At 46.0% G+C, this 21,438-nt stretch overlaps 1 protein-coding gene across 1 annotated transcript in view; it reads left to right on the top strand.

The window, feature by feature from the left end:
• The window catches only part of FAM241B (family with sequence similarity 241 member B), a 38,690-nt gene that overhangs the window by 1,517 nt on the left and 15,735 nt on the right, over nucleotides 1-21,438 (top strand). Inside the window, exon 2 of the mRNA XM_063961325.1 lies at nucleotides 13,529-13,647. Coding sequence (XP_063817395.1) covers nucleotides 13,561-13,647 — 87 coding nt within the window. The 5' untranslated portion in view covers nucleotides 13,529-13,560. The remainder of the gene's footprint in view (nucleotides 1-13,528; nucleotides 13,648-21,438) is intronic.

The following is a 21,438-nucleotide window of genomic DNA, read 5'->3' as shown; positions in this document are numbered from 1 at the left end:
AAAAAGCGGGAAGCCGAGCGCCATCACAGGGGCGGGACTTTACTATGAGAGGATCCAGCAGCTCACCAGCGCCATTTTCCCTCTGTAGCTTACACTGACAGGAATTACAGGGAAGCGCAGCTCCTCCACAAAGATCCACGTCTCCTCAGCGGAATCCCCCTGATGCACTCCCCCTCTCTTAGAAGGAGGGGGAGTGTTGTAGTATACTAAGCCCTATGAAGGGACTTAGTGTGGCGACCCAGCTAAGTTTTACTTGGTTACAGGGGCGCTGTGGGGCTGGCTTCAATTTCTGTGTCTCCCTGAGGGCTCTGTGTGGGTTAAACTGTGTTTTCCCCTTCTGTCTGTGGGTGTGTCTGTGTCCCTTCACGTTACCATGTCCAGGGACTGTGTTTCCTGCACAGCTGAATGTCTTTCCTCCCCCGGAGACTCACTACCCTGTACTCAGGATAGTGCACATTCTCACCCCCATGGTTAGCTTCCATTAAAGGGATGATATCTAATATTTCTACTAAATTATCCCATAATGAGAAAGAGATGCAGATTTTAAGACAGTCTATGGATGGCCTGATGAATAGAGATTCAGTTCACATACCAGCGTCTCAAATCCCCGCCATTTGCCCACAAAAGTGTACTCTAGCCCAGCTCATGCAGGATGATACTGATGACAATACATCAGATCCAGAGGATGGTGAAGTGGATGCGAGTGGGGGGGGTGCGGTCCTGTCACAAGAAATACAGGCCCTGATAGAGGCTATCAGAAATGTCCTGCACATTCCTGACAAGCGGCGGAAGTAGAGGATAAATCTTATTTCTCTATCGTCCTAAGTGGATGCTGGGGTTCCTGAAAGGACCATGGGGAATAGCGGCTCCGCAGGAGACAGGGCACAAAAGTAAAGCTTTTACAGGTCAGGTGGTGTGTACTGGCTCCTCCCCCTATGACCCTCCTCCAGACTCCAGTTAGATTTTTGTGCCCGGCCGAGAAGGGTGCAATTCTAGGTGGCTCTCATAAAGAGCTGCTTAGAGAGTTTAGCTTAGGTTTTTTATTTTACAGTGATTCCTGCTGGCAACAGGATCACTGCAACGAGGGACAGAGGGGAGAAGAAGTGAACTCACCTGCGTGCAGGATGGATTGGCTTCTTGGCTACTGGACATGAAGCTCCAGAGGGACGATCACAGGTACAGCCTGGATGGTCACCGGAGCCACGCCGCCGGCCCCCTCACAGATGCTGAAGCAAGAAGAGGTCCAGAATCGGCGGCTGAAGACTCCTGCAGTCTTCTTAAGGTAGCGCACAGCACTGCAGCTGTGCGCCATTTTCCTCTCAGCACACTTCACACGGCAGTCACTGAGGGTGCAGGGCGCTGGGGGGGGGGCGCCCTGGGAGGCAAATGAAAACCTTTAAAAAGGCTAAAAATACCTCACATATAGCCCCAGAGGCTATATGGAGATATTTACCCCTGCCTAAATGTACTAAATAGCGGGAGACGAGCCCGCCGAAAAAGGGGCGGGGCCTATCTCCTCAGCACACGGCGCCATTTTCTGTCACAGCTCCGCTGGTCAGGAAGGCTCCCAGGTCTCTCCCCTGCACTGCACTACAGAAACAGGGTATAACAGAGAGGGGGGGCAAAATAAATGGCAATATATTAATATAAAAGCAGCTATAAGGGAGCACTTAATCATAAGGCTATCCCTGTCATATATAGCGCTTTTTGGTGTGTGCTGGCAGACTCTCCCTCTGTCTCCCCAAAGGGCTAGTGGGTCCTGTCTTCGTATAGAGCATTCCCTGTGTGTCTGCTGTGTGTCGGTACGTGTGTGTCGACATGTATGAGGACGTTATTGGTGTGGAGGCGGAGCAATTGCCAAATATGAGGATGTCACCTCCTAGGGGGTCGACACCAGAATGGATGCCTTTATTTGTGGAATTACGGGATAGCGTCAACTCGCTTAAGCAGTCGTTTGCCGACATGAGGCGGCCGGACACTCAATTAGTGCCTGTCCAGGCGCCTCAAACACCGTCAGGGGCTGTAAAACGCCCCTTGCCTCAGTCGGTCGACAACAGACCCAGACACAGGCACTGATTCCGGTGGTGAAGGTGACGAATCAACCGTATTTTCCAGTAGGGCCACACGTTATATGATTTTGGCAATAAAGGAGATGTTACATTTAGCTGATACTACAGGTACCACTAAACAGGGTATTATGTGGGGTGTGAAAAAACTACCAGTAGTTTTTACCGAATCAGAAGAATTAAATGACGTGTGTGATGAAGCGTGGGGTGCCCCGATAAAAAACTGCTAATTTCAAAGAAGTTATTGGCTTTATACCCTTTCCCGCCAGAGGTTAGGGAGCGCTGGGAAACACCTCCTAGGGTGGACAAAGCGCTAACACGCTTATCAAAACAAGTGGCGTTACCCTCTCCTGAGACGGCCGCACTTAAAGATCCATCAGATAGGAGGATGGAAAATATCCAAAAAGGTATATACACACATGCAGGTGTTATACTACGACCAGCTATTGCGACTGCCTGGATGTGCAGTGCTGGGGTAGTTTGGTCAGAGTCCCTGATCGAAAATATTGATACCCTGGACAGGGACAATATTTTACTGTCGTTAGAACAAATAAAGGATGCATTTCTTTATATGCGTGATGCACAGAGAGATATCTGCACACTGGCATCACGGGTAAGTGCTATGTCCATTTCGGCCAGAAGAGCTTTATGGACACGACAGTGGACAGGCGATGCGTAGAGGAGTTATTTGGGGTCGGTCTATCGGATTTGGTGGCCACGGCTACGGCCGGGAAATCCACCTTTCTACCTCAAGTCACTCCCCAACAGAAAAAGGCACCGACCTTTCAACCGCAGCCCTTTCGTTCCTTTAAAAATAAGAGAGCAAAGGGCTATTCATATCTGCCACGAGGCAGAGGACGAGGGAAGAGACAGCAACAGGCAGCTCCTTCCCAGGAACAGAAGCCCTCCCCGGCTTCTACAAAAGCCTCAGCATGACGCTGGGGCTTCGCAAGCGGACTCGGGGGCGGTAGGCGGTCGTCTCAAGAATTACAGCGCGCAGTGGGCTCACTCGCAGGTAAATCCCTGGATCCTGCAGATAATATCTCAGGGGTACAGGTTGAAATTAGAGACAGAGCCACCTCGCCGTTTCCTGAAGTCTGCTTTACCAACGTCCCCCTCAGAAAGGGAGACGGTTTTGGAAGCCATTCACAAGCTGTATTCTCAGCAGGTGATAGTCAAGGTACCTCTTCTACAACAAGGGAAGGGGTGTTATTCCACTCTTTTTGTGGTACCGAAGCCGGATGGCTCGGTAAGGCCTATTCTAAATCTGAAGTCCTTGAACCTGTACATAAAGAAGTTCAAGTTCAAGATGGAGTCACTCAGAGCAGTGATAGCGAACCTGGAAGAAGGGGACTTTATGGTATCCTTGGACATCAAGGATGCGTATCTCCACGTTCCAATTACCCCTCACACCAGGGGTACCTCAGGTTCGTTGTACAAAACTGTCACTATCAGTTTCAGACGCTGCCGTTTGGTTTGTCCACGGCACCTCGGGTCTTTACAAAGGTAATGGCCGAGATAATATTTCTTCTTCGAAGAAAAGGCGTATTAATTATCCCATACTTGGACGATCTCCTAATAAGGGCAAGGTCCAGAGAACAGCTAGAGATGGGTTTAGCACTATCTCAAGAGGTGCTAAAGCAGCACGGATGGATTCTGAATATTCCAAAATCCCAATTAATGCCGACAACTCGTCTGCTGTTCCTGGGGATGATTCTGGACACAGTTCAGAAAAAGGTTTTTCTTCCCGAAGAAAAAGCCAAGGAGTTATCTGACCTGGTCAGGAACCTCCTAAAACCAGGAAAGGTGTCTGTACATCAATGCACAAGAGTCCTGGGGAAAAAAAAATGGTAGCTTCTTACGAAGCAATCCCTTTCGGCAGATTCCATGCAAAGGGATCTGTTGGACAAATGGTCAGGGTCGCATCTTCAGATGCACCTGCGGATAACCCTGTCGCCGAGGACAAGGGTATCCCTTCTGTGGTGGTTGCAGGAGGCTCATCTATTGGAGGGCCGCAGATTCGGCATGCAGGATTGGATCCTGGTGACCACGGATGCCAGCCTGAGAGGCTGGGGAGCAGTCACACAGGGAAGAAATTTCCAGGGAGTGTGGTCGAGCCTGAAAAAGTCTCTTCACATAAGCATTCTGGAACTAAGAGCAATCTACAATGCTCTAAGCCAGGCGGAACCTCTGCTTCAAGGAAGACCGGTGTTGATCCAGTCGGACAACATCACGGCAGTCGCCCATGTAAACAGACAGGGCGGCACAAGAAGCAGGAGGGCAATGGCAGAAGCTGCCAGGATCCTTCGCTGGGCGGAGAATCACGTGATAGCACTGTCAGCAGTATTCATCCCGAGCGTGGACAACTGGGAAGCAGACTTCCTCAGCAGACACGACCTTCACCCGGGAGAGTGGGGACTTCATCCAGAAGTTTTCCACATGCTATTAAACCGTTGGGTAAAACCAATGGTGGACATGATGGCGTCTCGCCTCAACAAAACACTGGACAGGTATTGCGCCAGGTCAAGAGATCCGCAGGCAATAGCTGTGGACGCGCTGGTAACACCTTGGGTGTACCAGTCGGTATATGTGTTTCCTCCTCTGCCTCTCATACCAAAGGTATTGAGGATTATACGGCAAAGAGGAGTAAGACTAGTGGCTCCGGATTGGCCAAGAAGGACTTGGTACCCGGAACTTCAAGAGATGGTCACGGACGATCCGTGGCCTCTACTTCTGAGAAGGGACCTGCTTCAGCAGGGTCCTTGTCTTTTTCAAGACTTACCGCGGCTGCGTTTGACGGCATGGCGTTTGAATGCCAGATCCTAAAAGGAAAAGGCATTCCAGAAGAAGTCATTCCTACCTTGATAAAGGCAAGGAAGGAAGTCACCGCGAAGCATTATCGCCGTATTTGGCGAAAATATGTTGCGTGGTGCGAGCAGCGGAGTGCTCCGATGGAGGAATTTCAACTGGGTCGTTTTCCTACATTTCCTGCAATCAGGATTGTCTATGGGTCTCAAATTGGGATCTATTAAGGTTCAAATTTCGGCCCTATCAATATTCTTCCAAAAAGAATTGGCCTCAGTCCCTGAGGTCCAGATTTTTATCAAAGGAGTACTGCATATACAGTCTCCTGTGGTGCCTAAGGTGGCACCGTGGGATCTAAATGTAGTTTTAGATTTCCTCAAATCCAATTGGTTTGAACCACTAAAGAATGTGGATTTGAAATATCTCACATGGAAAGTGACTATGTTACTGGCCCTGGCTTCGGCCGGGAGAGTATCTGAACTGGCGGCTTTGTTTTATAAAAGCCCTTATTTAATTTTCCATTCGACATAGGGCAGAGCTGCGGACGCGTCCGCATTTTCTCCCTAAGGTGGTATCAGCGTTTCACCTGAACCAGCCTATTGTAGTGCCTGCGGCTACAGACGACTTGAAGGACTCCAAGTTGTTGGACGTTGTCAGAGCCTTAAAAATATACATTTAAAGGACGGCTGGAGTCAGAAAATCTGACTCGCTGTTTATACTGTATGCACCCAACAAGTTGGGTGCACCTGCTTCTAAGCAGTCGATTGCTCGTTGGATTTGTAACAAAATTCAACTTGTACATTCTGTGGCAGGCCTGCCACAGCCTAAATCTGTTAAGGCCCATTCCGCAAGGAAGGTGGGCTCATCTTGGGCGGCTGCCCGAGGGGTCTCGGCATTACAACTCTGCCGAGCAGCTACGTGGTCAGGGGAGAACACGTTTGTAAATTTTTACAAATTTGATACCCTGGCAAAGGAGGACCTGGAGTTCTCTCATTCGGTGCTGCAGAGTCATCCGCACTCTCCCGCCCGTTTGGGAGCTTTGGTATAATCCCCATGGTCCTTTCAGGAACCCCAGCATCCACTTAGGACGATAGAGAAAATAAGAATTTACTTACCGATAATTCTATTTCTCGGAGTCCGTAGTGGATGCTGGGCGCCCATCCCAAGTGCGGATTATCTGCAATACTTGTACATAGTTATTGTTAACTAATTCGGGTTATTGTTTAGGAAGCCATCTTTCAGAGGCTCCTCTGTTATCATACTGTTAACTGGGTTTAGATCACAAGTTGTACGGTGTGATTGGTGTGGCTGGTATGAGTCTTACCCGGGATTCAAAATCCTCCCTTATTGTGTACGCTCGTCCGGGCACAGTACCTAACTGGAGTCTGGAGGAGGGTCATAGGGGGAGGAGCCAGTACACACCACCTGACCTGTAAAAGCTTTACTTTTGTGCCCTGTCTCCTGCGGAGCCGCTATTCCCCATGGTCCTTTCAGGAACCCCAGCATCCACTACGGACTCCGAGAAATAGAATTATCGGTAAGTAAATTCTTATTTTTAATGTAAAAAAGAAATCCTCAGCTACTTTTCCTGCATCAAAGGAATTGAATGCCCTGTTTGAAGAAACTTGGGCTAACCCTGACAAAAAAATTTAGATCCCTAAAAGTTTAATTACTTCCTTTCCCTTTCCTCTGGAAGATAGAAAGAAATCGGAAAACCCGCCGATTGTGGACGCATCGGTATCTAGGTTGTCACGTAAGATAGTCTTACCTGTTCCTGGGGCAGCATCCTCAAAGGACATAGCTGACCGCAAGATTGAGAACACTCTCAAATTGTTATACACTGCTGCTGGGGTGGCCCAGAGACCCACTATTGCTTGTGCATGGATCACTAAAGCTATTGCAAAGTGGTCAGGTAACCTAATTGACGGATTGGATACCTTACCTGGGGGAGATAGTTTTACTCCTGCAGCATATTCAAGACACTGCTAACTTTATGGTGGAGGCCATAAAGGAAATTGGTTTGATCAACGCACCACTGCCATGGCAGCAGCAACACGCAGGGGCCTGTGGCTACGCCAGTGGACTGCTGATGCGGATTTCAGGAAAGGCGTGGCAAACCTACCATGCACATGAGGCCCTTTTTGGAGATGAACTGGATAAGTGGATATCCAAGGCTACGGCGGGTAAGTCTACGTACCTTCCTTCCGCAGCACCCCCAGCTAGGAAAACCTACTCTGCTCCAATTCTGCAGTCCTTTCGGACAGCGAAATTCAAAGGCAAATCCAAAGGTTCTTCTACAGCCTTCAAAGGTAATAGAGGTAAACCCAGAAAACCAGCAACTGCAGGTTCTCAGGAACAGACCTCAGGGTCTGCTTCCTCAAAGCCTTCAGCATGACGGTGGTCCACACTGCCTGGAAGACAGGCAGGTGGGAGCTCGGTTACGTTATTTCAGTCACATTTGGGCAACATCTTGCCAGGATCCCTGGGCCACAGACCTTATCACCCAGGGATACAGACTGGAGTTTCAGGAACTCCCACCTCACAGATTCTCCAAATCAGGCTAACCAGCTTCTCTGGAAGCAAGTACGACTTTACAGGCAGCAATTCAAAGACTGGTACAGACTCAGGTCATTGTCCCAGTTCCACTTCAACTACATAACAAGGGTTATTACTCCAACCTGTTTGTGGTACCGAAACCGGACGGTTCGGTAAGGCCCATTTTAAACCACAAATCACTGAACCCGTATTTAAGGGTGTTCAAGTTCAAGATGGAGTCTCTGAGAGTGGTGATCTCAGGTCTGTAGGAGTGGGAATTTCTGGTGTCTCTGGACATCAAGGATGCGTACCTTCATATTCCGATTTGGCCGCCTCATCAGGCTTATCTACGGTTTGCACTGCAGGACTGTTACTACCAGTTGCAGGCCCTGCCATTTGGCCTCTCCACGGCACCGAAGGTATTCACCAAGGTAATGGCAGAGATTATGTTTCTCCTCTGCAAGCAGGGAGTGAACATATTACCGTACCTGGACAACCTGCTGATAAAAGCGCCTTCCAGGGAGAGGTTGTTGGACAGCATTGCCCTCTCAATCCGACTACTTCAGGATCACGGATGGATTCTGAACGTACCAATGTCCCACCTGGAACCAACACGGAGGCTTCCGTTCCTGGCGATGATACTGGATACAGAGGTACAGAACATAGTAATATAGTAACTGAGGTTGAAAAGAGGCAAAATGCCCATCGTGTTCAACCTGTATTCTGTATTAAGTTGAGTTGATTTTACTGTACCTGCTGAAGAATGTTTTATAACTAGTTAACAACTATAAATCATGTTACACCCGGATTAACAACGTCAATATTTTAAATTTTGTAACCTTGGATAGCCTTTTCAATCAGAAATTCATCCAATCCTTTTTTATATGCATTTACAGAGTTCATCATTACCACTTTCCCTGGCAAGGAATCCCAAATCCTTATTGCCCTAATAGTAAAGAACCCTTTCCTCCGTTGCGTATGGAATTTTTTTTCCTCCAGCCTCAACGAGTGCCCACGTGTCCTAAACAGAGTTCTTTTAATAAATAATTCCTCTGATAACTTTTTGTAGTGCCTCTTTACATATTTGAAGACATTAATAATGTCTCCTCTTAGATGCCTCTTTTCCAGTATATACATATTCAACCTAATAAGCCTTTCCTCGTAATCCAGTCCCTCTAGCCCTTTAATCAATTTAGTAGCTCGCCTTTAAACCCTTTCGAGTTCACCGATATCTTTTTTTTTTTTATACAGTAGTGCCCAAAACTGAACACAATATTCCAGGTGCGGACGTACCAATGATTTGTACAGCGACAGGATTACATCCTCGTCCCTTGTCTCAATTCCCCATTTTATGCACGTTAGCACCTTACTTGCCTTTTTTTACTGCGCTTTGACATGGTATACGTTTATTAAGCTTATTATCAATGAGTGCCCCCAAATCTTTTTCCAAAACTGTTATCCCTAGACTTTCCCAGTTTAATATGTAGGATGCAAGTTTGTTTTTAGTCCCGAAATGCATAACCTTGCTTTTTTCTGTATTGAACCTCATTCTCCATTTAGACGCCCAGATTTCAAGTTTAGATAAGTCATTCTGCAGAGATTCCACATCTATTTCTGAATTAATTACCCTACACAGTTTAGTATCATCTGCAAAGATTGAAACTGTGCTTTCCAGAACTATTTCTAGGTCATTGATAAATATGTTGAACAGTAGTGGCCCGAGTACTGACCCCTGTGGTATTCCGCTGACTACTGGTGTCCAGCTTGAAGACTTCTTGTTGACCACTACTCGCTGTACCCTGTTGTCCAGCCAGTTACTTATCCATGTACAAACAGTTTTTCCTAGGCCAAGCACTTCTAATTTGTTGATTAGTCTCCTGTGAGGCACTGTATCGAAGGCTTTTGCAAAATCTAAGTAGACCACATCCACTGCTTTTCCTTGGTCAAGATTGTCGCTCACTTCCTCGTAGAAGTTAACCAAGTTAGTTTGACATGATCTGTCCCTCACAAACCCATGCTGGTTCTTGTTAATAATTTTAGTAGTCTGCAGATACTCCTATATGCTATCCCTTAGAATTCCTTCAAATATTTTCCCCTCTATAGATGTCAAACTAACCGGTCTGTAGTTACCCGGATTATTTTTGGATTCCTTTTCAATAGAAGGTATACCTTCTGTTGGAAAGGCATTGTTAATCCAGTCGATGGTGCGGGATGTTCTAAAACCAGCCCGTATATCGGTGCATTTATGCATTCGCCTTCTGGGGAAGATGGTCGCCTCTTACGAGGCTCTGCAGTACGAAAGGTTTCATGCGAGGCCCTTCCAGCTGGATCTGCTGGACAAATGGTCCGGATCGCATCTTCACATGCACCAGAGGATACGTATGTCGCCAAAAGCAAAGATTTCTGTGGTGGCTTCAGACTTCTCACCTGACCGAGGGTCGAAGGTTCGAGATTCAAAATTGGATTCTGCTAACCACAGACGCAAGCCTCAGAGCAGTCACCCAGGGGGAACAGTTCCAAGGAAAAAGGTCAAGTCAGGAAGCCTTTCTTCCAATCATCCATCTGGAACTAAGGGCCATACACAACGCCCTTCTACAGGCATCGCATCTTCTTCAAGATCAAGCCATTCAGGTTCAGTCGAACAATGTGACGGCAGTAACGTACATAAACCGACAGGGCTGAACGAAGAGCAGAGCAGCAGTGTCAGTGGTAACAAGAATTCTCCTCTGGGCAGGAAGACACGCGGTGGCGCTGTCGGCAATCTTCATTCCGGGAGTATACAACTGGGAAGCAGACACGACCTTCACCTGGGAGAGGGTGGCCTTCACCTGCAGGTGTTCGAGTCCTTAACATGACGGTGGGGAATTCCACAAATAGACATGGTGGCCCCTCGTCTCAACAAGAAGCTAAAGCAGTATTGTTCCAGGTTGAGCGACCCGAAAGCAGTGGCGGTGGACGCTTTGGTGACTCTTTGGGTCTACCACAGGCATGTCCAAACTGTGGCCCTCCAGCTGTTGAGAAACTACACATCCCAGCATGCCCTGACACAGCTTTAGCATTCTCTGACAGCAAAACTGTGTCAGGGCATACTGGGATATGTAGTTTCACAACAGCTGGAGGGCCGCAGTTTGGACATGCCTGGTCTACCAGATGGTTTACGTGTTTCCACCTCTTCCACTGATCCCAAGAATTCTCAAAAGAATAAAAAGGGAAAAGGTTCAAGCAATTCTCATTGCTCCGGATTGGCCAAGAAGGGATCTACGCGGTTCTGCTGGAGATGCTCCTAGAGGACCTGTGGCCTCTACCTCTTCGACAGGATCTTCTACAACAGGGGCCATTCGTCTATCAAGACTTACCACGGCTACGTTTGACGACATGGAAGTTGAGCGTCAAATTTTAGCCCGGAAAGGCATTCCGGACATGGTTATTCCAACCCTGATCCAAGCCAGGAAAGGGGTAACGTCTAAACATTATCACCGTATTTGGAAAAAATATGTCCTGTGGTGTGAAAACAGGACATTTCCTGCAGTGGAATTTCAGCTGGGACGTTTTCTCCTTTTACTACAGTCGGGTGTGGATGTGGGCCTACGTTTGGGCTCCTTGAAGGTCCAGATTTCGGCCTTATCCATCTTCTTCCAGAAACAATTAGCTTCCCTCCCTGAGGTTCAGACGTTCTTGAAGGGGGTTCTACACATCCAACCGCCCTTTGTGCCTCCCACGGCACCTTGGGATCTTAACGTGGTGTTGCAGTTCCTACAGTCGGACTGGTTTGAGCCTTTACAAGAGGTTGACATAAAGTTTCTTACGTGAAAGACCATTACACTATTGGCCTTCGCTTCTGCAAGGTGTGTGTCGGAACTGGGGGCGTTGTCTCACAAAGCCCCTATTTGATTTTTCATGAAGATAGAGCTGAACTCAGAACTCGTCAACAATTTCTTCCTAAGGTGGTGTCTGCGTTTCATATCAACCAACCTATTGTGGTTCCGGTGCTTACTGACACTTCTGCTACCTCAAAGTCCTTGGATGTTGTGAGGGCTTTGAAGATCTATATGAAGCGGACAGCTCGTCACAGGAAATCTGACTCGCTGTTTGTTCTCTATTATCCCAAGAAAATTGGGTGTCCTGCTTCAAATCAGTCTATTGCTCAATGGGTCAGGCTTACTATCCAGCATGCTTATTCATCGTCAGGATTGCCGGTTCCTAAAGTACAGGCCTACACTACTAGGTCGGTGGGTTCTTCCTGGGTGGCAGCTGCCCGCGGTGTCTTGGCTTTACAGCTCTGCTGAGCAGCTACTTAGTCGGGTTTGAACACGTTTGCTAAGTTCTACAAGTTCGATACTTTGACCAAACTGAAGGTCATCAGTGGCCAATCAGTTCTGCAGGATTCTCAGCACTCTCCCACCCGATTTGGGAGCTTTGGTACATCCCCATGGTACTAATGTGGACCCCAGCATCTTCTAGGACGTAAGAGAAAATAGGATTTTAATTACCTACCGGTAAATCCTTTTCTCTTAGTCCGGAGAGGATACTGCGAGCACTGTTACTTTGTTAAGTAATGTTGTTGGTTCAGCTGTTGCTGTTCCTGTTCAAGTTTGGTTAGCATGGCTTTCCTCTTGTTTGTGTGTGCTGGTTCGAATCTCAGGATATGTCCATCTCCTCGGGCACAGTTTCTAGACTGTCTGGTAAGAGGGGCATAAACGGAGGAGCCAGTGCACACTATTGATTTCTAAAAGTGCCCAAGGCTTCTAGTGTACCCGTCTGTACCCCATGGTACTAATGTGGACCCCAGTATCCTCTACGGACTACGAGAAAAGGATTTACTAGTAGGTAATTAAGGGGGACGTTTACTAAGCAGTGGTAAGAGCGGAGAAGTGAGCCAGTGGGGAAAATGCCCCATCAACCAATCAGCAGCTCTGTATCATTTGATAGTATGCAAATTATAGATATTACTTCAGTGCTGATTGGTTGCCATGGGCAACTTCTCCACTGGCTCACTTCTCCACTCTTATCACTGCTTAGTAAATGTCCCCCTAAAATCCTATTTATTCAAACACAGCCTGTAACATGACTGGCACTTTATCTCTATCTCTCTCTCCACTTTATCTCTCTCCAAGGCTTAGTACAGCTCTGTAAGATAAACTTTTCAGTTTACATTCTTAGGGTCCCATTTATCATTATATATTTGCGGCAAATTCACAGAAAGCACCCGTTTTTGGGAGGTTAGCCACAAATATTAAGTATCCCCAAAATGTAAGAAGGAGGGACCACAGCAGATATCTCCAATACCTGCTGTGGTTGCTCTGTTCCCGCCCGCAGCGGCATCCCCCATAGGTTTCTGTGGGGAATGCGATGTTTGATTTACCAATACCCCGTAATGCGAAGCTTTCATGATATTGGCACCTGCATGTACCGTCATCTGAAGATGGCGTGTAGCTGGCCGGACACTGGGTTCCCTCGGAAGTGGCCGCTGTGCTGTGTGATCTAGCTGACTCCCCAGTAGCTCAATGAGTACATCGCAGGGACAGGCTCCTTTCATAGCCCTTGTACCTGCCTGTGCTCATTAATACAATCAGGTACATTAATGCCAGGCTTGCAACACGATCGCAATGCCTTCATTGATCAATGGGCCCATAAAAGTCCTACATTAGCACGTGTGTGCGGACAGCTAAATACAGAGAATTGTCCATATGCAGACTTGTTTGTATGACTGCAGCCGGACTGCATAAGCATGCAGGATACAGATGAAAACGGAGTTGTGTTAAGCTCTGCAGTAGCCCCATAAAGTGGGTCTGTCACCTGTGTAGAGTGACGGTGGTTGTTTGAGCACAGAATTAATAGCAATTTAGCCTATGAATTGGGAACTAGTACCTCATGAATATTAATTAGGCAATGTCTTAATGGCAGGCTTCATACTGGGTCATCTCACAAAATATATTCTATCATTGTGACTCGGTAGTAAGTCAACTTTAATAAGTATTTTGAAAGAAATACAAGTTGGATATACAAGGATGGTGCTATGTTACCCTTCCTACATACAGTATTCCGCTGTGGAGCATGATTTATCAATTGCTTGTTTGCAATAGTATTTATTTCTTGAGATGAGGGTTTTTTGTCTTCCGTAGGTTTGTTGAGGATCAAACTTTCTCCAAAGAAAATGGTGCGAATTTTGGCAAATGGTGAAATTGTTCAAGATGATGATCCACGTGTGAGGTCAAATGCCAACCGCAGCAATACTCGGCAGGCAAGTGTTTCTTTTATGACCTATCCTTTACTTAATAAAAGACAATTGCCAGTGCACATTTTGGCCATAGTGCACATGTATGAACGTGAATAAAGAGGTTCCATAATGCACTGATGCTCATATGGCACTTGTGCCCCTCTGATGTCCTGCAGCTCAGGACAAGAACACAGCCCGGGTGCAGTATTACAAATCTGTTAATTATAGTGATTTTTTTTTTCTCTTTCAGCAACTGGGGGAGGTCAGGTTGTTAAATGACGAGCTCCAAATTTTTGGGGCAGAGCAAAAGTTGGTGGATGCACTGTCTAACTAGCTCTATTGCACATCACATTAAATGGTGTAAAATGTGTGCCAACTTCTAAATGGCCACTGATATTTCCCATTAAAAGTTGGTGATGCAGCTATAGTGACAAGTAATGTATGACAGTGAGTGAAGGTGGCTACAGACTACCAAAAGCAGCTTAGTAGAACAGGAGGTAGAGGAAGCATTTTAGAGGCTGGTACAGCTAGAAAAAGAGAAAATTGATGAACAATTATTTCTGGCGCAGGTAAAGTAATATTAAATGTATTTATGATATAAGATGGATACTCAAAATATCCTTATCTCAAAGATCTGCAGCTAGTGAAAAAAAGCCTGCACTGATCTGATATAGGGGGTCATTCCGACCCGATCGCTCGCTGCAGTTTGTCGCAGTGCAGCGATCGAGTTGGAACCGTGCATGCGCCGGCGCATGGCAGTCATCACTGCCTAGCGATCGCCTCCGAGACAGAGGCGGTCGCTTGGCGGGAGGGGGCTGAACGGCGGCATTAAGCCGTCGTTTAGGAGGCGCGGTCCAGCCAATGCAGGGGGGGGGGGGGCGGGCCGCGGCGGCTGCGACAAACAACTCCCGGCCAGCCGCAGGAGCTGCGCTGGCCGGGAGTTACTCCTGAAATACAAAAGCATTGCCGCTGTGCGATGCTTTTGTGTTTGTGTGTGTGTGTGAGTGGGGGGGGGGGGTGGCACTGACATGCGGGGCGGACTAGCCCTGTGCTGGGCGTCCCCCTGCATGTCAGGGAAGATGATCGTAGCTGTGCTAAATTTAGCACAGCTACGATCAACTCGGAATGACCCCCGTAGTCTCTAACTGAGTGATATACGCTTCCCATTAAAATAGCACAAATTGCATATGTAAATTCAAATGGTTTAATAATATAAATAAACATACACATTCAGTTGATCTTTATAAAAAACATTTAAAGTTAATTAATCAAAAATTGCCAGTTCTCGTGTATCAAATGAGATTCTCGTCTCGGCCGAATATTTAATATGTAACATTCACAAGTAAGTTAACAGTGTATCGGTCGTATAAATCAATTTTTTTAGAGTCTCAATCAAGCATATAAAGACTCTTTATTTATTATAATACTTGAAAGTGCTGTGCCGTGCTCTGCAGCCCTTTCAATAACACTGGCGTCCCAGTGATTAAATTAGGTCGGTATTTGCCGTCACTGAGAGTCAAATATAAGAGGATAATTTTGTAAGATAAATAGTTACCCTCCTCGGATAAATAAGCTTCTGGTAACACCGGGCGAGTGTAAAGTCTGTCCGTGACATGGAGTTATTCTGTACTGCTCAGGATCAGTTAGGGTGACCATAATATCCCTTTTAATCTGGGACACCTATAATTTACACAGGTTCTGTGGCTGGCTAAACTCTAGCCTGAATTTCACCTGGTTTTAGCCAGCCAGAGAACCTGTGTAAATCATAGGTGTCCCAGATTAAAGGGATATTATGGTCACCCTAGATCAGTCAGCAGTGGATCTCTGGCTGGGGGACGCTTGCAGGATCCCCAATGCACTGTGAGCCGGAGTCTGTGAAACCGCTGCTGCGGGAGCCGCTCGAGTGAGCGCTGCATTTGGAGGTTGGACTGCTACTGCTCAGGTAACGGTTGGCTGGCGGGGTCCTGTTGATAGTAGATCTTAGAGCCTCTTGTTAGGAATCTCAGAGTGAAAGCTGGTACGCTGGTGTAGCTCAGGAAAAAGGCTAAGCAACGCGTTTCGTTCCTTATTGACAGGAACTTTTTCAAGACGCCAGCGTTATTGAAAGGGCTGCAGAGCACAGCACGGCACTTTCAAGTATCATCATAAATAAGGAGTCTTTATATGCTTGATTGAGACTCTATACAAATTGATTTATATGACCGATACACTGTTAACTTGCTTGTGAATGTTACAGATTAAACTTCTCGGGCGAGACAAGAATCTCATTTGATACACATGAGAACTGGCAGTTTTTAATTAACTTGAAATGTTTTTTTATAAAGATCAACTGAATGTGTAGGAATATATATATATATATATATATTGGATGTGGTGTAGACCTAATTATGCGCTATTTGTAAGCTGCAACCTTATGACGTACTCTCTGTTAGCTAGAGTACAGATAATAGAATACAAAAATACAGAATGTCAAAGGGAGCTGTTTGTGTTGATTATATAATATACTCTTCCAGATTATGACCACAAAGTGATAAAAAACACTTGGTTTATTCACATATTATCTATGCACATTAAACTTAGGTGAACATAGATTACCATAAAAAATCAAATAGTAAACATATTTAAAATACAGATTCCAATTTTGCTGAGGACATGATATAATCAGTGTGTTCCATCCAATAGTATTTTATACAGGATGTCTGATGTTCTCACAGAAAAAACCATACCCGACGCGTTTCGTCCCAAAGGACTTCATCAGGGGTTCATGTCAATAAATATTGGAAGAGTTATGGGGGAAAGAAACCAATTTAGCGGTAATGTTGTTCCCACAAGTAAATTCAAGGAATTAAAATCAAAACAAAATCACGTTGAGTGCACCAGTATTCACCATTGGTCCAGCCCTCATATAAGTGCAAATTGGGAGGTTGTGCTGCTGTATTCACTATCAGCTACAACCACACTTATAATGGTCCGGCTTTGAATAATGACAGGCTCTCCTGAACAGCTGTATTCACTATCAGCTACAACCACACTTATAATGGTCCGGCTTTGAATAATGACAGGCTCTCCTGAACAGCTGCTGTTCAGGAGAGCCTGTCATTATTCAAAGCCGGACCATTATAAGTGTGGTTGTAGCTGATAGTGAATACAGCAGCACAACCTCCCAATTTGCACTTATATGAGGGCTGGACCAATGGTGAATACTGGTGCACTCAACGTGATTTTGTTTTGATTTTAATTCCTTGAATTTACTTGTGGGAACAACATTACCGCTAAATTGGTTTCTTTCCCCCATAACTCTTCCAATATTTATTGACATGAACCCCTGATGAAGTCCTTTGGGACGAAACGCGTCGGGTATGGTTTTTTCTGTGAGAACATCAGACATCCTGTATAAAATACTATTGGATGGAACACACTGATTATATCATGTCCTCAGCAAAATTGGAATCTGTATTTTAAATATGTTTACTATTTGATTTTTTATGGTAATCTATGTTCACCTAAGTTTAATGTGCATAGATAATATGTGAATAAACCAAGTGTTTTTTATCACTTTGTGGTCATAATCTGGAAGAGTATATTATATAATCAACACAAACAGCTCCCTTTGACATTCTGTATTTTTATATATTTATATATATATATATATATATATATATATATATATATATATATAAGTTTAAACCATTTGAATTTAAATATGCTATTTGCGTTGTTACAGCTTACACATTGCCAGGCACTATTTCTGCTGCAGGGCGATTCTCACGGGACAGCTGCACAAATTCAAACAACATATGTTTCAAGTTATAGGGTAATAGGGTTAATGTCTTAACAGACCATTTTAAAAGGAAAAAAAAATGCGTGTGATTCACGGGACTTTATGTTCACTTTCTGGAGAATCACCCTACAGCTGACGCATTACTGTGCACTACTGTGCTACAGCTGACACGTTACTGGGCGATACTTCTGCTACAGCTGGCACATTATTGGGCACTACTACAGCTGACACATTACCGTCACTGCTACTGCTAGAGCTGACACATTACCGTGCATTACTACTACTATAGCTGACACAATACCGGGCACTGCTACAGCTGACACATTACCGGCACTGCAACTGCTACAGCTGACACATTACTGGGCACTGCTACAGCTGGCACATTACTGGGCACTGCTACAGCTGACACATTACCTGCAGTACTACTGCTACAGCTGACACATTACTGGGCACTGCTACAGCTGACACATTACTGGGCACTGCTACAGCTGACACATTACTGGGCACTGCTACAGCTGACACATTACTGGGCACTGCTACAGCTGACACATTACTGGGCACTGCTACAGCTGACACATTACTGAGCACTGCTACAGCTGACACATTACTGAGCACTGCTACAGCTGACACATTACTGAGCACTGCTACAGCTGACACATTACTGAGCACTGCTACAGCTGACACATTACTGAGCACTGCTACAGCTGACACATTACTGGGCACTGCTAGAGCTACAGCTGACACATTACTGGGCACTGCTACAGCTAACACATTACCTGCAGTACTACTGCTACAGCTGACACATTACTGAGCACTGCTACAGCTAACACATTATCGGCACTGCTACTGCTATAGCTGACACATTACTGTATACTGCTACAGCTGACACATTACTGGGCATTACTACTGCTACAGCTGACACATTTCCCGGGCATTACTACTGCTACAGCTGACACATTCCTGGGCACTGCTACAGCTGACACATTACTGGGCACTGCTGCAGCTGACACATTACTGGGCACTGCTGCAGCTGACACATTACTGGGCACTGCTACAGCTGACACATTACTGGGCACTGCTACAGCTGACACATTGCTGGGCACTGCTACAGCTGACACATTGCTGGGCACTGCTACAGCTGACACATTGCTGGGCACTGCTACAGCTGACACATTGCTGGGCACTGCTACAGCGTACACATTACTGGGCACTGCTACAGCGTACACATTACTGGGCACTGCTACAGCTGACACATTACTGGGCACTGCTACAGCTGACACATTACTGGGCACTGCTACAGCTGACACATTACCGGCACTGCTACAGCTGACACATTACCGGCACTGCTACAGCTGACACATTACCGGCACTGCTACAGCTGACACATTACCGGCACTGCTACTGCTATAGCTGACACATTACTGGATACTGCTATAGCTGACACATTTCCCGGGCATTACTACTGCTACAGCTGACACATTACTGAGCACTGCTACAGCTGACACATTACTGGGCATTACTACTGCTACAGCTGACACATTTCCCGGGCATTACTACTGCTACAGCTGACACATTACTGGGTACTGCTACAGCTGACACATTACTGGGCACTGCTACAGCTGACACATTACTGGGCACTGCTACAGCTGACACATTACTGGGCACTGCTACAGCTGACACATTGCTGGGCACTGCTACAGCTGACACATTGCTGGGCACTGCTACAGCTGACACATTGCTGGGCACTGCTACAGCTGACACATTACTGGGCACTGCTACAGCTGACACATTACTGGGCACTGCTACAGCTGACACATTACTGGGCACTGCTACAGCTGACACATTACTGGGCACTGCTACAGCTGACACATTACTGGGCACTGCTACAGCTGACACATTACTGGGCACTGCTACAGCTGACACATTACCGGCACTGCTACAGCTGACACATTACCGGCACTGCTACAGCTGACACATTACCGGCACTGCTACAGCTGACACATTACCGGCACTGCTACTGCTATAGCTGACACATTACTGGATACTGCTATAGCTGACACATTTCCCGGGCATTACTACTGCTACAGCTGACACATTACTGAGCACTGCTACAGCTGACACATTACTGGGCATTACTACTGCTACAGCTGACACATTTCCCGGGCATTACTACTGCTACAGCTGACACATTACTGGGTACTGCTACAGCTGACACATTACTGGGCACTGCTACAGCTGACACATTACTGGGCACTGCTACAGCTGACACATTACTGGGCACTGCTACAGCTGACACATTGCTGGGCACTGCTACAGCTGACACATTGCTGGGCACTGCTACAGCTGACACATTGCTGGGCACTGCTACAGCTGACACATTACTGGGCACTGCTACAGCTGACACATTACTGGGCACTGCTACAGCTGACACATTACTGGGCACTGCTACAGCTGACACATTACTGGGCACTGCTACAGCTGACACATTACTGGGCACTGCTACAGCTGACACATTACTGGGCACTGCTACAGCTGACACATTACCGGCACTGCTACAGCTGACACATTACCGGCACTGCTACAGCTGACACATTACCGACACTGCTACTGTCCTATTAAATTGCATGTATTATTAATGATGATTGTATGTATGTCGACGAACTCGGCTGAAATTGTTTCTGATTGCCCTTTAAATTGCTGTATTTATGAAATACTAGTCATATCTTAAAATATTTTAAGAAGTATATCAGGACGTGACATTTAACCGGACAGTTCTGAATATTTAAAGATAATTTCCAGTGGTGGCATTTTTTCTGCTTCTCTGGGACCAGGGCGGCTGAATACACAATGCGACCCAGAGCTCCTTGACATTTCCCCTACATCACACATAGTCGTGTTGCCAGGAAGCCATGCATTGCTAACATGATTATCATCTCTGGATTTATTACAGGATGACATATGAAATGTAGATAAAAACACACCTCTCCTTCTTCTCTTTTCTATTCGTGAAATAGAAATGAAAACATATAAAAATAAAATGGTATGCTTAGTTACTATAGAATGTGTCCAGTGTTTGTACAGTGACATTTTTTAAATTGAATTTGTGGATTGATCCAAAAAGTTTTTTATTTTTTTATAGGAATTGTTACCATTAATCAATAGAAAATACTCAGAATGTCTAACTAATTAAAACCAACTTCCCTAATTCTTTTTCTTAAACACAAGTAAAGTAACAGACAGGGGGGTCTATTCGTAAAGCAGAGAAAAACTTTTTTCTGATTCGGGCAATTCACAGACTGAGTTACCGTGGAGATGTTCCGGACTTCTTAAGCAGCACCCCAGCTCTGTTCCTGAATTGCATCACCATACTTTTATATGGGGAGTGTGATTCATGAACGAACGGAAAGCTCCGCCTTCCACTTCTCTGTGGAGTTCAGATTCGCCATCTCAGGATAGCACAATCTGAACTGCAGTGTAAAATCGTAGGGATGCTCAGTGCTTCCCTGCTCTCTGCCCGGCACCCGACTAGCTCTGCCCCCTGACCTCCCAGCAGCCCCTGCAGCCTCCTGGGACCTCAACTTGCGCCACATGTGCAGAAGGACTTGCTTGCTGACTCCACTCTGTGCAGAGGGGACCGCAGCTGAAGACGTCACCGCTGGAGCCCTGGATATCTGATTGCATCGCTGGAAAGGTAAGTATACATAAATTGCTACCTACTAAAGCTATATATCGCATCAAACTAATACGATTATATAATAAGTAAAAATAAATTATTTGTTTTTGTACATGAATAGACCCCAATAATGGTTATAGACGTATTCACCCCTTAAACAAAGGCACCCCTGTAGCCAGATGCATGTCATATTCTCTTATGCATTCATGCATGAATTTATTATAGATACAATGTCCACCTGATAAGAATCTATAAATAGCCCAGACCTGAGATTCTGATAATTGTTACTTTGATGTTAATTGGGATTGGTTACGAAATCCTGAAAGTGGAACCCCGACGGCTTCAGGGTAAGTATTTCAAC

The sequence above is a fragment of the Pseudophryne corroboree genome, chromosome 3 (genome assembly GCF_028390025.1).
Source record: "Pseudophryne corroboree isolate aPseCor3 chromosome 3, aPseCor3.hap2, whole genome shotgun sequence".
Lineage (NCBI taxonomy): Eukaryota > Metazoa > Chordata > Amphibia > Anura > Myobatrachidae > Pseudophryne > Pseudophryne corroboree.
The sequence above is the reverse complement of the archived record's forward strand: the minus strand, read 5'-3'. Positions and strand labels throughout refer to the sequence as shown.